Source organism: Macrotis lagotis, chromosome 7 (genome assembly GCF_037893015.1).
Source record: "Macrotis lagotis isolate mMagLag1 chromosome 7, bilby.v1.9.chrom.fasta, whole genome shotgun sequence".
Classification (NCBI taxonomy): domain Eukaryota; kingdom Metazoa; phylum Chordata; class Mammalia; order Peramelemorphia; family Peramelidae; genus Macrotis; species Macrotis lagotis.
Genome location: NC_133664.1, coordinates 44056316 through 44074319, shown reverse-complemented (window position 1 = coordinate 44074319; position 18004 = coordinate 44056316). Strand labels below are relative to the sequence as shown.

The 18004-nt window shown below is 38.0% G+C and overlaps 1 protein-coding gene across 2 annotated transcripts in view; it reads left to right on the top strand.

The window, feature by feature from the left end:
• Nucleotides 1–18004, top strand: part of ULK4 (unc-51 like kinase 4) — a 730095-nt gene that overhangs the window by 458993 nt on the left and 253098 nt on the right. For both annotated transcript variants that reach the window (XM_074195881.1, XM_074195880.1), the window contains one exon: nucleotides 16434–16600. In XM_074195881.1, coding sequence (XP_074051982.1) covers nucleotides 16434–16600 — 167 coding nt within the window. The remainder of the gene's footprint in view (nucleotides 1–16433; nucleotides 16601–18004) is intronic.

Sequence of the window (18004 nt, the reverse complement as noted above, 5' to 3'; positions counted from 1 at the left end):
ATGAACTACAAGTCTAGACTGTTTCTTTTATATCTATTTATAAATCATTTTCTCGAGTTCAAATTCAGCCTTAGATGCCTAATATTAGGTTACTTAATCCTCTTTGCTTTAGTTTCCTTGTCTGTAAAATGAAATAGAAAAGGAAATGGCAAACTACTCCAGTATCTTTGCCAAGAAAATTCCAAATGAGATTATGAAAAGTCAGACTCAACTGAAATTGACTGAACAACAGCTCAGTCATCTATCTCTGTATCTATTTCAACACATACATGTACATATATACATTCATATGAGAGAAAATAGTTTCATTTTATAGAATAACCCAGAATTACTACTGAGAGAGGAATGGATGAAGAGATAAAGAAAAGGATTAGAGAAAAGAAAAGATGACAAGGCACCCTAAGTGAGCTTGTTAAACAAATCATTTTGTTTGGTCTTTTTTTTAACATCTCATCATCAAACATTCCAATTTATCTAAAAAGTTCTTTTATCACTGGAGTTTATCAATCAAGACTTTTTTCTAACTTGATCTCATTTGTGAGCCCTTTCCAGAATATTTACATAAAATAACATCCTCAATTTCCCACTCCATTCCATTGTGTAAAACTTTCCCAAGCCAACCAAATATACATATATATTGTACATAAAATGCATATAACTATATATAGATATACATAAATATATGTATCTAACACATCTTGAGAAGCACTAAGTGTAGATTAAATAAACTGTCTATATGATTTGTTGGTAATACCTCCAATTTTCAAGCCCAGCATCCCAAAAATCATGTCTCACTTAGGACTTTGCAGACTGTTGAAAGATCAATAAATGCTTCTCCATAATAAGGTGGCATTAACTGCCCATCTTTTAAATAGCCTCTTTTGTCTTTTCCTTTTTCTTCTTTTCTGCTCATCCTTTTATCATTCACATTTAAGTGAGCTAAATGTAGTCCTTGGATAGTTCAAATTAATTTCAAAAGTAACTTCTCAAATTATGCAGTCACTTAATATGCAAACTAGCTTATTCATTCCTTCCTAACTTCCTAATATATATTTGTTTTTCCACTATAAAACTAAAAATGAAATATATCCCCTACTGATTCACTTGGCAGCACTCAGGTTGCATTTATAATGCAGCATCACATCTTGGGTAACATCAGCTGAAATGTGCACATCCTGTGAATGGCAACGTGTTAATTAACTAATGCCATAAGATGTTGCTGAAATGGATAATTGTTACAGATAATAGTCCTGCTGTAGATAAAGGCTTAAAGAGTTTTTGTAAAATAAGATGCTGGTGAAGCAGAAATATTTATATTTTTTCCCCAAGAAGGCTTGGGTAGTATGACAAAATCTTATCAATTTTTTTCCCCACTCTGTATCATTTCAGTCAATCAATCATTATCTTTTAATCACCTCCTTTGCACTACTACTGAGTAAAACAAATTTTTGGGTAAGGTGATCTTATAAAGCAAATCATTTTTTTAGTCTTGTTTTTTAACATCTCACCCTCAAGCATCTCTTCTTATAAGTAGACTTGACTTGATCTCCACTCTCATGACTTAGATTCTTTTTATTTGTTCTTCAGGGCCCCCCCCTCAGGTTGGATTTTCTCAACTTGTACTTTCTTCACTTTTTCCCTATATAGAATATCTTAGGAGACTAGTTTTTGTTTTATTTGACCAAATGACTGCCTTCCTTCTGCACACACTAGGCTTCAGCCAAACCAGACCATGCTGTTCCCTCAAAACATCCTGCCTTTTTTGTCATCATTGCCTTTTGGTCCTAGGCTGCTCCTCTCCCTGAGAATACTGAGCAGATCAGAGACCTCTGTGGAGGAGGCGGCACTGATGATGGACTTGTCAGGAATGGCTAGGAATTCAACAGGTGAGATACAGATAGCCCATGATCAAAAGGTATGGAGAGTGTGCAAGACAGGTGAAAGGGACAGAATAGGTCAGCTTAACAAAAACATAGAGTGTGTGGAAGCAGGCATTAGAAAATAAAGTCAGAAAAAGAAAATGTTCCAGATTCATAAGGGTCTGTAACACCGAGTGGAGAAGATTAGAAACGAGTCCTTCCAGATTACTGAATAGACAAGTGATAGGACTAAAATATGAATAAGGAAGATTAGTCTGATGGCATCAGAATGATGGATGAGAGGCAGAAATGTCCAAGAGAAAACCATGGTGGTGGTCCAGGGAGTTGTCCTAGTTGCTCTAGGAGAGTGAGATGGGCTCAGCGCAAGAAGGCAGTATAATGAATAGGACTTTGTGATTGATTGTAAGATGTAAGAGATGAAAGACAAAAAAAAGTCGGGGTTCACATTTATAAGAAAAAAACAAGTTATCATTTATCAGTTTCATTGGCTGGTTCAGATTATACTTATTAAAATATCACATCTTCTCCAAATGTTCTCAGTAGTTCCCAAGGAATCATGAACTAAAAATGAAATAGTTGATTGATTTGTGGTGGTTATTTGTGGAATTGATCCAGATTTTCCAAAATGGTCTAGAATTGGAAAAAAAAATAATTCTCTTCTTCTCTACTAAGATAGTACATAAGATTTTTAAAAGAAGAATCATCTAGCTCTAAATCCTATGATCCAATGAGATGTCTGTGAGAATCCTTCATGAAACAAATATTTGTATGAATATTAAACTTTACTCTTTCAACTTTCATTTTCTAGTATGGTAGCATGGTGGGTAGGGAGCAATGAATTTGGAGCCCAAGAAACCTGGGTTTGGGTTCCAATTCTACCTCTTACTAACTTTGAACCATGGAGTAGTCCCTTAAACCTTTCTGGGACTCAGCTTCCTCATCTGTTTCAGTGCCCACATCATAGGGTTATTATAAAAAATATTAAATATTTGCAACCATAAAATGATGCTTAAATGTGATATTGGTAATATCTTATGCATAGTTGCTGACATTTATTATTATTATTTCTGCCATATAAGACTGTCTTAAAGTCACTAAGGATTTTTCTAAAACTGAGATTTCTCAGTCATTATTTTCAGCCCAAAGACTCCTGAGCTACCGAATAGAGTAATTAGCTCTGGGAACTTGCCTTAAGGCCATTTAAGCCACTCAGCACTGAAGTGAAAAAAGTGACAGTTTGTGGCCACTATTTAACTGGATTTCCAAAGGCTGGAGCTACTTAGATCTGAATTTAATATATTTTTGAAAGTTGAGGGGAGGGAGTGGAGGAGGGGGAGGGGAGGAGGGTTATGAAGAGAAGCTACAATTTTAAATCTGGCCTCTCACAGATTCAGCTAAAAGGAAGGTGAGGCAAAGGTAGAAATGTGTTTTAATTTTTCTGGCAGATAATGAAGGATCATACTCTGTATTATAGCATTAAAATGCCATTTTCTTTAGAGGAAATGCTGGCTTTAAATTAAGGCTCCAAACTTCCACTAGGGAGCCTCACAGTGCCCTTGATGGAATCTTTCTACTTTTGTAAGTTAAAATGGTTTTCGAAAAGGATTGACGACAGAGTTTCCTAATCTCTTGTGGATGAGATAATGCTCAAAGACTTATTGGATTTTTTACCCTAATTCACCAGTTTCCCACTCTAGGATTTTTCATTCTAGGTGCATCCTGCATATTTCTTATGTTTAGCCAAAATTACAGAGCAGCCTTTCCTTGTGAACATTTGGGGAAAAAAAATCAGGAAATCCTGTTATTCTTCTGCTTTAGGAGGAGGCCTCTTAGGCTATAAGCTGTTCTTGTATGTTGGGCTCTCATTTGTGAATAGTAGATACAACAAAAGCCAGTTTGTTCCAGGTGCAAGTGTGCCCTATGATATAGCCATACCATAACTCAGTAGCCATGCAGGACTTTCAATGTTTTTTTTTTTTAAATCACCTCTCTGGAAACCCTAAATTTATTATCAGGGCTATTGCAATAATACTAGTTTTATCATTGCCACCTTCCCCCTGTCTCTGAAAAGGAAAAAAGGAGTAAAGCTTCTCCATGGCACAGTTGCTCTTGGGATGTCTCCTTCTACCCATCGTTGCCAGACTAACTGTCAATACTCTCACCTCATCTTGCCAAGATGGGAAAAAGATGATTTGGGTCGGAGTAAGGTTTGCTCCACCACCTTCTTGCAGCTTGCGTTCTAGTTCCTAGTCCAAGTGCTATCTCCCCACCTCCTCCAGCCCTGGATGTCTAAAGAGCAATGGCTGCACTTGTACATGGTTTGAGGGCTGCCCTTCCAATTCCTTACAGGCCTGCTTTGACAACTATGATGTAACAGCAGGAGCTTTGGGTTCATAATCAGGACTTGATGGGAATCCTGCCTCATTCTTAGGACCTCAGTTGAAGATGCTGGGGCTAATTCAAAGATCCATATTATATTGAAAGTTCCATCTACATCTAAATCTTATGAGCCAATGAAATGTCTGTGAGAATCATAAAATTACAGAAGCTTCAAGGAGAAGAGACCTTCAAGAGCATGATAAATTCTAATTGAATGAATGAATGAATTTCTCAAATTCCCCTCATTTTACAGATGAGGGAACTGAGGACTGGAGAGGTTTAAATCATTTGGCATCTAGTTAGTGGCAGAGCTTGGATGATAAGCTGGGTCTCATGGGTCCCAATTTCAGTCATGTCAATCAGTCACAATACTAGTAAGTAGAGCACAGAGTGAGAGGTATTGAAAAGTCATTATTTTATATACTGACATTTAATTTGTGTGTGTGTGTGCGCGCATGTGTGTGCACATACCCACACAATAGATTTTTGGGTCTTTTCATTCCTTAGTCAGGTTTGCCAGTTTTGACAAGCTAATCATTGACTGACTGTGCCAGCTCTCCTTAATGAAGAAATTGCTCTTTGTCTGGCATATGAGGTAAAGATGACATTTTAGGCATTTATCAGGAAGTAACTTTTGATGGCTTGGAAGTTAGGTAGTTAAATAGATAATAATCAATAAACTCTGTCTTCTAGACATGATGCTAAAAGAGGCAAAAGATTTTTGCTTTCTAGGAGCTTACACTCTAAGCATCTATTAAATACTTCTAAGGAGCTGTTGTGGTTCAGTCATTTCAATCATGTCCGACTCTTTGTGACCTCATTTGGGGTTTTTCTCAGCAAAGATCCTGGAATGGTTTGCAGTTTCCTTCTCCAACTCATTTTACAGATGAGGAAACCAAAGCAAAACAGAGTTAAGGGACTTGCCTAGGGTCACGTAGCTAGGAAGTATCTAAACTCAGATTTGACCTCAGATCTTCCTGATTCCAGGCCCAGATACTACTTCTGGCCCTGGCACTTTAGTAATCACTAGTGATACAAAATCAAACTATAAAAACCAAGACAATTCTCTAGACTTGAAAGGGGATGGGGAGGGAAACAAAGCTGTGGCTTATTGGGTTTTTTTGGTGGGATTTGGGGGGAGAACTTGCAATGGAAATTGAGACTGAGGACTGTTTCTGAGAAAGGTAAGACCAAAGCTGACAGCTCTCTGAACCTGGGTTGGGTGGCTCCATGGTCTGAGTTCAAGGTTCCAGTGGAGAAGAGATTGAGATAATGGTGGAAGGAGGTGGCCTGGGTTGGAGCTGGTGATCTTGAAGGAGGTTTGGGTCTGGGCAGGATAAGGGCCCTTAGGACAAAACTTGAGTGTTTTGTCCGAAGCACTTTGGAAAGGTCTCCCTTCATCCAAATGTTCCTATAAACAAAGCCATAGGGGAAACATCTGGGCCCTCAACCCTTAGCCCCCACACCAAGGTGAAGAAAACTGTGAAACATTAATTTGAGGCTTACATCTGGGGTTGTCCTGGTGAACCTTGGGTCTCTGAAAGATGGAGTCTGGCCGAGGATGCCATTCTGGAGCAGGACTAACTATTGATGTCATCTTGGATAAAAGACTTTGAATTTTAGGCATTTATAGGCAGAATTCCCTATCAAAGAGGCAAACTCACAGGGAACCATTCTGGATGCCATGATCATTTCTACCTGAATACTGCTTACCACTCTGTTACCTTAGCAACTGTAGTTAAATTCACTTCCTTGGAAAATTGTTGCAGCCATTTGGGGCAATCTAAATATATTACAACCTGCCTCTTGTGCTGGCACTCCCAATGAAGGCACCTTCTACAGTAAACTAAGAAAATGATGGTGAAATACCAAGAACTTTGGTTCCTTGACTGGACAAAATCCGCTTGGCCATTAAAAAAGGCCTTTTTTCACTTAGGCCCATATTGTCCTTTTCCAAAATGACATGCTCAATAATAACCCATTACCATCTCGATCACCCATGTTTCTGCATAAAACTTTTACTTAAGAATATCACAACACTTTGTTAGCCTCCATTAAGCCTTTCAGTGTTCCTATGAGGCAAGTTATAGTCTCCATTTTCCATTTTAAAGAAAATGTTAGCAATAGCATGAATAGGAAATATGCTTTATAGTTTATAATGCCATCTCAAAAAATGTTAGTTACAGGGCATGACGGTGTAAAGGTTTGGGTACACTGATGTTTCTTAGCTTGATTCTTATTTTTACTATCTTGGGGAATTGTCTTTGTGTTATTTTTGAAATAACATGGATAGTTGTTAGAGTGGAAGTTTGGTCCATTTTGAAAGAGTACTACATTGGCCAGAGTCCAAAACCTGGATTCAAAAATGACCTCAGACACTTTCTAACTGTGTGCCCCTAAAATGGGGTGTCCTCCCAGGGTTGTCGTGATGATGAAATGCAGCGTGTTTGTAAATGACTTTTCAGATCTCAGCATGCTATAGAAATAATAGCTAGTAGTACTATTATTATTAATATGGATCAATAGGAATTTATTAAGTTTTAATTAATTTGTTCATCAAATATAATATAGACCCTCTGCTAAGGGTAGAGGATTCCAAAAGATACTCACAATATGATTGTGATTATAGAGTCTCTCTCTCTCTCTTTTTTTTTTAAAGTTTTTCAAGGCACTGGGGTTAAGTGGCTTGCCCAAGGCCACACAGCTAGGTAATTATTAAATGTCTGAGGCCGGATTTGAATTCAGGTACTCCTGACTCCAGGACCAGTGCTCTATCCACTGCACCACCTAGCTGCTCCGTGATTATAGATTCTTTTTTTTTTTTTAGGTTTTTTTTTGCAAGGCAAATGGGGTTAACTGGCTTGCCCAAGGCCACACAGCTAGGTAATTATTAAGTGTCTGCGACCGGATTTGAACCCAGGTACTCCTGACTCCAAGGCCGGTGCTTTATCCACTACACCACCTGGCTGCCCCAATTATAGATTCTAATGATAGGAACAGGTCATGCTTCTTGGAATCTAATCCCAGCTTACTCTTCCATTTTTTTTTTCTGTAAGACTTCAGCAATGTCAGCTTTACTGTTTTATATTTCAACTCAGTAATTTCTGTATAATTGAAAAATCTTGTTTTAATAGCTACATAGAAATGCACAGACCCCAAGGTACATACCCTAGGGCCTACAGCAGATAGAAAATGTAACTGTACTTGTTGATAATCTCCCATTTGTCAAAAGAAAGGCAACTGTGCATACTAGTTTGAACTTGGGAGTGCCAATGCCCTCAGTGGTATTTAGCCTGAGTTCTGTTGTTGTTTAATGTTGTTATCATTTACATAATGCTGGTAATTTGTTCTTTTGAATCTGTGTTCTTCCCTCTGCACAACTTCATTTGGAAACTCAGTAGTTTCCAAGTGGAAGATCGCTTGTGCCATCCCCCCACAAATTTGTTTTTGTTCTCCCCTATGCAGGAGCTTTTTCCTCTCCCAGCCCTTCCATTGGTGTGCCATAGTGAAGGGAACACTGGACTTGGAGTAGGAAGGGCTGTGTTCAAATACTACCTTTGGTACTTATTAGCATTTTGACTTTGGACTAGTCTTAGTGTCTCTGAGTCTCCATTTTTCTCACCAATAAAATGGAAGGGATGGACTTAGTTACCTCTGTGGTCCCTTCTAGCCATAGTGCCCTTAGGAAATGTCCCTAATGCCATGCTTACTATGTGTCGGGCACTATCTGGCTGTATAAAAACAAATAACATTCAAATAACTAAATATAAGCAAATAACAGGTCAGATAAATAGGAAATAATAAAGAGAGGGAAGGCATTTGAATGAAGAGGATTTGGGACAGGCTTCCTGAAAAAGGTAGAATTTTAGCTGAGAATCAAAGGAAGGCAGAAGGTGGAGATGAGAAGGGAGGGGAATGGCCAGAACCAACAGTTGGAGAAGGGTCTTGATGGAGGAATAGCCATGGGGACTGGAAGGTGTTCAAAGAGTGGAAAAGGATGTGGGACCTGGAGTGGGAACAGCTTACCAAAGGACACCTTCCCTGATCATCTAAGCTGACTGTGGCCAGAACTCCAGGAGTGCTTACTTGTCCAATCCTGCCTTGAATTATAGTTTCTTGGACACAAAGAGACTGTAATAACCAGGATAGACTTATTTTTAATTCAGGTAACCTCTTACTGTGTGCTAGACTCAATGCTGGGGCATTTACATTTTTTTTGTATCTTCTGCATTCCCAACAATACTTTTTTTCCTAATAACATTACCTTGTATTTATCTAGAACTTTTAGGTTTATGAAGAACAGACTTGTGAAGTCGGGCTCTTTTGTTTCATTCTTTGGTTTGTCTGAGATCAGCCCTATGATTCCATTAGTGGGGCTGATGCCTGGTTGGCATACTCCCTTTGCCAGTCCATGGACAAATATTCCATAACCTGTATACTAAACAGTTCAATGCCATGGATCAGATGTCTTGTAGGTGTCAAGGCAGGAATTAAATTTAAATCTTCATGACTTCAAGGCCAGTCCTCTATTTTCAGCCCTAGATTACCTCTCATTGCATGAGCATTGCAAATATTATTTTTTTCAGGGAAGAGAGGGGAGATTAAATGATTTACTTAGGGTCATATAATTAACCAGTGTCAGCCTAGAAATTAAAATCCATGAGTTTTTCATTTGTAGACAAATGGTTATTTTTTTTTAAATCCATTTCCTGAGCGACTAGGTGGTGTAGTAGATAGAGCACCAGTCCTGGAGTCAGGAGTACCTGGGTTCAAATCCAGCCTCAGACACTTAACAATTGCCTAGCTGTGTGGCCTTGGACAAGCCACTTAATCCCATTTGCCTTGCAAAAACCTAAAAAAATCTATTTCCCCAAACTGTCTATCATACTATTCCTTGTTGCATCTCATACTAAATGATTGAAGTCAGTGAGCATGGAAAACTCTGATTGTAGCTATAAAATAATTCTTCTTAAGTGGATAATCTCAAAACTCTTTAAGTAGTATTTGAGTTTCTTCCTAACCTGATGATATGGTATCCAACCAACCTCTTTAAGAAAGCAAGTAGAGAAGACCGAAGCAGGGCCAGGTGACAGGAGATGAAGATAATGGTGTGAAATAGTCCTGTAAGGTCAGGACTAGAAATGGTAATGCTCAGAAAGAGCTGAGGCCAGAAAAGGAAGCAGAGGTAGCAGAAAGGGGAGGTTTATAGCAACTGATCAAGGAAGGGAAAGAACTTTGACTTGAGGTGGAGGAGGAGAATGGCAACACAAAACCAGTGGATGCCTGGAGAAGGAAGGAGATAGAGACAGGATATTTTGGATAAGTAAGCACCTACTAATACAGACACTGTGCTATTTTACAAAAATGATCTCATTTTGTCCTTTGTGTGAAGCTGGACAAGTCATTTGTCCTCTATCTATTTTCTTAGCCAAAAAAAGCAGGAAAATAATAGAGTCTACCTCGCAAGGTTGTGAGGATCAAATGAAATGTGTTTATAAAACACGTTGTGAATCTTAAAATACTATGTTAATACTAATTATTTTTGTTTTCGAAAAAGAAAATGTCACTGTCAAACTCTAGGCCAATGAGCTTGACTTCACTTATACCAGATGTTCCATAAACATGTGCTAAATGAAATGTAAAAGAATAGAAGCTTCCCACCAAGCTCTCTTTCCCAGGAAGTAGTTGATGTGGGAGGGAAGACTGAGAATCAACCATCCTGCTGCTGCTTTGCTCTCTTTTTCCCATTCTATCTACTTCCCAGGATACAGGATGTTTTAAAACAGTACCAGTCACTACTTTTAACATTACTAATCAAAATTGTAAATCAAAATGGAAGGCCCAAAATTTATCTCTTAGGTGAGCAGGAAGTAATGTTTTCTCAGATTTTTATTTCCTAAATCAACATCCATCCCTTCTTGCTCAGATTCTTAGTGATAATGTTGTTTAAGATTTATTTATATAACTTAATTCTAAACTGCTCTACTCTAGTTACTTTTGGGTTGGCAAGATGTTAGTATCCCCAGTGCTTAATAACCTAAACTTTAAAATTCTCCCTTCTTCCTGTTTTGGCTGTCTTTCATAATTCTGCCTTTGAATTGGGTTTATCCAAAGCTTTTATCTCTTGAAATATGAAACCTGAACCTGTCTTTGGGCATGAGGGCTGTTAGCCAAAAGATCTAGAGCATGTGTGTGTGTTGAAAATTATATACTGAGAAAAAATTCAGTTTGGCTGCTTTTTTTTTTCTTTTCTCTTTGGAACCAAATGATTATCTGATTCTGTATAAGAACCCAGGCACCATTTTGGTCATGAGGTTGGTACATTTTGACAGTGCTATAGGTACATGTGCAAATATACATATAAATATATATGTTTATATGTATACACACAGATGCATATGCATATATGAATTTATATGTATGTACTAAGTTTTCTCAGGACATTAATGCAAAAGGATGTGTTACAATATACTTGCTTAAATTATTCAAAATTTTTTTGGGGGGAGAACAGGAATATTAAATAACTGCTCTATAAAATAAAATATCAATATCTCACATATTTAGGAAATTCCAGGCCTAAAATCTATTTGCTTTTCTCTGCCATTGGTGTCTTATTCGTACTTAGAACCAGGAATTACAAGCAATTACAATTCATTTCAACAAACATTTCTTACTGTGAACAAGGCATTGTATTATTGTGAGGTTAAAGAGAAAAGAGAGGGTAACTCCTACTCTCAAAGGACCTTTTATTCTGCAAAAGGAATGTAATGTGTACACAGGTAAAGAAATGAAAAATAATTTGAGAGGGACTTAAAAATAAAGAACCTTCCATAGTAGACAGGACCTGAGTGTAACCTTCATAGAAACCAAGGACTCTAAGCTTTGAAAGAAGCTTGAGATTCAGTGGGGTGGAGAGGTCCAGGGATACGAGCTGAACAAAGACGTGAGGGAGAGGGAATGCTGAATTTGGGAAATGCTAAGTAGTCCAGTTGGGCTGGACCATAGAGCCCATGGTGGAGCATCAACCTGCAAAGGTAGATTGGAACCAGGTTACTAAAAGCTTTAATAGCCAAATAGAAAAGGGTGTATTTTGTGTTAGCCACAAGAGGGAACTACTGGAACTTCTAGAAAAGGAGGGACAGGAAGGGCCTCTGTGTTAGGAAGCTGGGAAGCTATTGCAAGTCCAGACAAGAGTAATGGCAACCCAAGGGGATGGATGAGGGATATATTCAGGATGGCTTGGCCAATATTTATCTCTTAGGAAGAGAGAAAGCCTTTCTCTGTTCTTAATTCTGGGGTCCTATGATTAGCCAGCCTACACACACACACACAATCTAGATGAAATTTTATAAGCTCTTAGTAGTATCACTGCATACTTTCCACCTTTTCTTCTTAGGGAAATATATATTATTCAGTAAGAAAAGCAGAGCCTTGAATCAGGGGCCCTGAGCCCAAACCTTGCCCATCTGATATCTGACAAGTTGCTTTATCATTCTTGGCCTTGGTTTTCTCATCTGTAAAATAAGGGACATTGGCCAGATGACCTCCAAGCACTCTCCCAGATCAAAAGCTACAGTTAACATTTTTGTCATCTTAGCATAGCAAACAAACTCCTCTTGAAAAAAAATTGTTTCTTTCTTTTTTTTTTATCTTTATCTCCTCAATGGCCAGCAGAATTTCTGGCAGATCCATAGTAAGCACTTAAATGCTCAGTGATCGATTGCAATCTGTGCCCTAGATAAGCCTTCTTCCAGTTTTCATTTTTATTTTCTTTAAATTCAGGATGGTTTTTCTCAGAGCTCATCTCCCATATAGAGAAAATAAATTTGGTCCCTTATTCTTACCTGCACTAATCTCCATCCTTGGTTTCAATGTGAGAAAACAAAGATATCCTATCTCATTCCTTCCATATTCAATGAAGATGCATTTCATCAGTCCTGAGTCTCTGACCCTTGCCACTCCCCACCTTCCTTTCTAACCTAACCCAGGTTCTCCTGGTCATTCCCCTCATATAACAACAAAACATAGATCCTTTAACAGGAAAGAATCTTTCTGAATCTGTGATTCAAGGAGCCCAATGTGATGCCTGGATTATAGGATTTCTTGGTCCTAAATCTTTCTCTTTGGCTTTCTGTCCACTTTTCCTGACCTACCCCAAGACCATCCATCTCGGATTACCTTCTATTTATACAGTGGCATGTTATCCTATCTGGACAGCTTTTTGCATGTTGTATACACCAATGCAATTTGAGCTCCTTGAGCTCAAGAAGGGTGACTTATCCTCAGCTTGTATCTCATGGGCTTAATGCAGTGAACATGCAGTAGAAATTTAATAAATATTTATTCACTGATTGCTGCCAGTATTAATATAATCATATTAGTAAATCATGGTATGAAGTAGTGCTCTTCCCCTTATAACAACCTACTGAAGTGGATCTTCTGAGTATTATTTCAATATTCCAAGGATCCATGGTTTTACTGGAGTGCATTTTCAATGGGTATGGCTTGTTAGATTGCAGATAACTTTCAGCCATAGGATGTATACCAAAGGCCTGTTTCCCTAGCTCTGAGAGAGTAGCTTGGCCGCTGCCTGCATGTGCTTGGGTTAGGAAGAGAAGCTCCTTGGATACACATAGGTGACATATACTAGGTCCAAGACTAACTGAAACTGCAAAGACAAATGAGGTGACCTCTGAAGCTCCGGTCCAGCCTTTTGATTCCATTTTTTCCTGAGGGTGATCCCTCCATCATAATGCTTTGGATGGGTACAACTAGTAACATCTGTATCTCTGACTAGTACACGTAAAATCATTTGCCAATGTAAACTGTCTTTCATGCCAAATTCACAGTCCACCTGTCTGTTCTTCATCTTTAATTTTTTTAAAAAAATTTGTCAATGGCTCTTTATTAACTCCGGAATAGAGGAGGTGTGTTCTAGGTTGAATCAGTTGTTCCAATTGCATGAAATAGACTGGTCAGTATATCACTTTCTCAGTTCATTTGTCCTGTCACCTTCTCCATAAATTCATCCAAGAGAAGCTTTGCCACAGCTGTTCATGGTTAATTTTTGGATGAAATAGCCCTTTGCACACTTTTAGTAATGATATACTGTACTATTGTACTATTTAGCTAAGTTTATTAAAATTTATTCTGGTGAAATGATCATAGACTTGGTTTCTAGTAGATCTGCAATTATGACTGGGAGCGGGAGAGCTATTTCTTTCTAGTGACATTACATAACTACTCAGTATCCTCAGTTATAATAACAAAAAATGGTGATGGTGATAATTTAGGATTTGTAAGGTGCTTTACAAACATCTTGGAGATAAACCTTGGAGATAACCCCCATCATTAAGCTCTCTCATTAAACTGAGAGAAGTTAACTGACTTGCCCAAGTCACAGAGCTAGTAAGTGCTAAGGCAATGTCGGAACTCCAATTCTGGATTCTAAGTCCAGTACTCTATCTACAACCTATGTTTTTATCATATTTTATACTATTATGTCACTATTGACATAAGCATATATGTTAAGAGTCCCCATGAAGTCTTTAAAATTAATTTTCCATGGGGTCTGTAACCACTCATTTTAAGAGCTGTATACATTTGATTTTTCCTGGTGCCCATCAGAAGTCTTTCTAAATAACTTTCTTTTTTTTAATGTGATTATATGTGATTTAGTTGAGTAGGAAAAGAAAATAATCCTTGGAATTTGGGAGGGCTTAGCAAAGTATGGTTTTTGTTTCCTCCCCCCATGCTCTCTTTTCCTTCCCTTCTTTCTTTGTCAATACTAATTCCTTGCATTAATAATGCATTGTGTTTGAGCTTTTCAGTCACTAGACTAATCCTGAGCTTGAAGGTGAGCAGAAAGTAAAGACTATTGGCTTGCACCCATCTTGCATTGCCCTTGCTGTTTTATTCCCTGAGCTTCTGGATGCCAGAGTTCCAGATCTGAGGGTCTTTTCTTAGACTTCATTGCTTGCCCTCTCTGTAGCATGTGAATTGCCCCCCACTTCCTGAAACTCTCCGTAAAAGCCTCCCTTCAAACAGAGCTATCACCAGTAAGCTCTCAGACTCCAAAGGTTGCTTCTCTTTTTCTTTTAACATTTCAGTGGAATCATGATCTCATCAATGTGGGTATTCATTCCTTCCAATGGTAGAGATCACATGCAAATTCTCATTTTCTTATCCTCCTGTATGTATCCTTGCCCTCTCATAAATTCCCCAAAGAGGATCTATCCAGTGAACTTACTAGGTCCCTTCATGAGACCTTTTAATGTTTCATTTAGTTACCAGTTCAACATTTGGGCTGTGTATCTGTTATCTCTTGCTCTTGCCACATGAGCAACCCACCCCATTTTCTTATCTTATGCTTCCTGGATACATCTGCATGTAACTCATAGGTTTGTGGGTTATCATTGATAATCTTCTTATGCCCACTCTTCATCTCTTGTTTTTGTCACTTTTGTGTCAGGGAGCAGAATGGCATCACTGAAAGCATCGCACATTTTCCTGTGCAATCTAGTCTATTGTCCATTTGCAATGCCCAACCAGGAAAGAGATGCCAATAGATTGACTTAGTGGACTGGCCATCCATGTCATACTTGAGGCAATAGGTATTATATTTCCATTTCATTTTGGATCCTTAAACCAATGGTTCTGAGTCTTATAGGAAAGTACTCAATCATGTTCTAAGGCTTCATCCACAAATAGGGGCATCTGGAGGACATGGCCATTTATAAGGATGTATTTGCACGGGACATTTGCACAAAATGCAATCTATACAAAAACCTTTGCCCTGTTAATATTTCTTCCTTTGTGCCTTCTCTTTATTTTAATGACAGTCATGTCCATTTATATAGCACTTTACAGAAATACAACTATTCCGTGTTCCTTATATGGTTTGCTATTTACAATCAAATAAGGAGTACAAGTACTGTTATTCCCATTTTGTAGGTGATTAATAAAAGCATGAGGTCTAGGCAAGTTAATGAGCTTTCCAAAAGTCACACTAATGGAGCATTGGCCCTGAATTCAGGAGGACTGGCCCTAGAGTCAGAAGTACCTGAGTTCAAATCTAAATTCAGACACTTAATAATTACCTAGCTGTGTGACCTTGGACAAGTCACTTAACCCCATTGCCTTGCAAAAAACAAAATCCAAAACAAAAGTCACACAAATAAGTAGCCCTACTAGCCTTTGAATATGCTTTTTCTGATTCTAGGTCTGAGGTTTTGTTTTTCCTACTCTTCTCCTCTCATTATAGATACCCTCAAGACTAGGTTCCCTCCTCAGCCCTTTTCCACTTTCTCTGAGAATTCACACTCTCAGAGCTTCAGGAATTGCCTCCGGTGGGCACTGCTTAGATCTATCATCAATCTTGACTTTCCTCCCAAACTCCTGCCCAAATTTTCAATTAATCTATTGAACATCTCTCCTTGAAATTTTCTATTATCATCTCAAACTCAACATGTTGAAAACCAACATGATCACTCTCCTGCAACTGATTTCCTATTTTGACTTCCTTATTTCTATCAATGCTGTTATAAGTTTAATTATTATTCTGTTTTACTCAGATTTGAGTTTTCAGACTTAACTTGCAGTTTCCCCTATTTCCCTTTCCCAGTTTAGTGACTGAAACTTCTCTGTTATTGTTTCAAAATGCTTTTTTTTCTTTTTCATTTCTAGTTGCCATCACTAATTTAGGCTCAATGGCTCACAACAATTTCAGTGGACTTTTAGCTGACCTTCATATACCCATTCTTCTATTTTCTGCCATTATTCATTTAGCAATCTTTGTAAAATCCTGCTTTTGCCATACAGCATTCCTCTGATTTGAAACCTAAAAAAAAAAAATCTCATTATTAAAAGAATAAAATAATAAAATCTGAAGTCTGGAATTCAAGGCCTTTCACAATCTACCTCCCCACCTACTTCACTAATCCAACCTCTTCCCTTTCCCTACTGCAGACCTTCCCCTTAACATATTTTCCCAACATCATCCATTGTGTTTTTGCCTTTGCTCCTGCCCTTTTCCTTTTCCTTCATAATGAAGGATATGACCATCATATCTCCTATTCTGACTGGACAACTCTTTGGTGACTCCTTGACTTCTCTGCAAACTTTCTTATGGGTGATGTGTATCCATATCTATTTAATTTTCCCATTTTCCTTCAGGGTTGGTTCGCCACATATGCACCCTTTTAATTGAAACTTCAGCCCTGTACCTGGATCTGGACAATAAGAGCAACATCAAGACTGCCAGTGCTTTGCTGTTTTCCCTGCTTGACATTCTGCACTGTATGCTCATCTACACATCGAACATTGTTCGGCTGACCCTACAGGTAATGACTATCCAACAACATTTCTCCTTTTCTTTTTTCTTCTTTTTGAATCTTATTTTAAAATGTACTTATTTAAAAGGAGAATCTATGGTTCTAAAGAGAACAAATAGGCTTCTATTGGGTGGCCATAATCAGAAGTAGAAACCTGTTTATAGATTTCTAAGAGAAGCAGAGGAGGCAGAAGGGTAGAGAGACCTCTTGACCATGGGTAACCATCCCACCCTGGTGAGCAACACCTGGAACAGAGTAGTCACCTTAGATCCAATTCAGGACTGGCCTCCCTGACTTGACCATATAAATATTGCCCCATTGACCTATTCATAGGATGTACACCGTGAGTTGATTTCCTAGAAGCAATAGTTTGCCATTGATTGATCTATATACTCTCTCACTTGTTTCCTCTGTGACCATAGACATGAAATTTTGATTTAGGGATTAAGGTAGTCTGACTGTGAAACAAGCATGCAGCTGATTGGCCCATCTGGGAGATCAAAACTGTAACCTTTGACAATCAGCAACATATGATCCAATTTTTCAAAGGAAACTTAGTCTATGTTCAAACCAACTGCACTAATTGCCTAGGGATAATTTTTTGTTTTGTTGTGTTTCGATCATCTAGAATTTTGAACATTAATTCATTTTTCCTTAGAATTTCTTGTTGAACTAACAAATGACAAAACCAGAATTCTTTGTTTTTAGATTCAGAGGCAAAAGCGGATTAATCAAATACTTTTCCAAGGCTCACAATTGCAAGGATATTGTTTAGTCTACAGTAGTCACCATTAAGAAAAATAGTTCCTAGCATACATAGCTAATTTGAGTCGGTGACTTTCTTGCATAACATAATACAGTAAGCAACTTCACCCAAGGCCCCAAACTGGGGGTGGAGGAGACTTTCATAAATTATTAATACATTTTTGACAATATTTATTTTTTAAAAGAAGTGATGAAAAAACACAACTCTCCTTTTCCCTGATCTCAACATTAATTTTAAGTAAACCATATAAAAATTGTTACATACTCATGAACACTTAGATTTCTGTTGGCTTTTTCCCCCTATACTGCCTGTCAATTAGCACAAAGGAAAAAAAATCACTTTTTCTCAAAAGAACATCATTTCTTATATCTGATCCCATTGTGGTGGTTGTCAGTTCTTTGTGATACAATAGAGATAGTTCCTCTCAAAAATGACTTTGATACTCCTAATGAAAGATTGCCAGGTAGATTATAGATGAAAAGGATCAGAAACCCAAGGACCCCAGAACAATGGAAGTCTCCGTGTGTAAATGATTAGGAAGACACGTGGGAACTTTTTACTACTTCATCAAAAACACTCCTTTTTATATATTCATAAAAACTTGATGATGAATTAATCGTGGTTCAGTCTTCTTAACTGCATTAGAA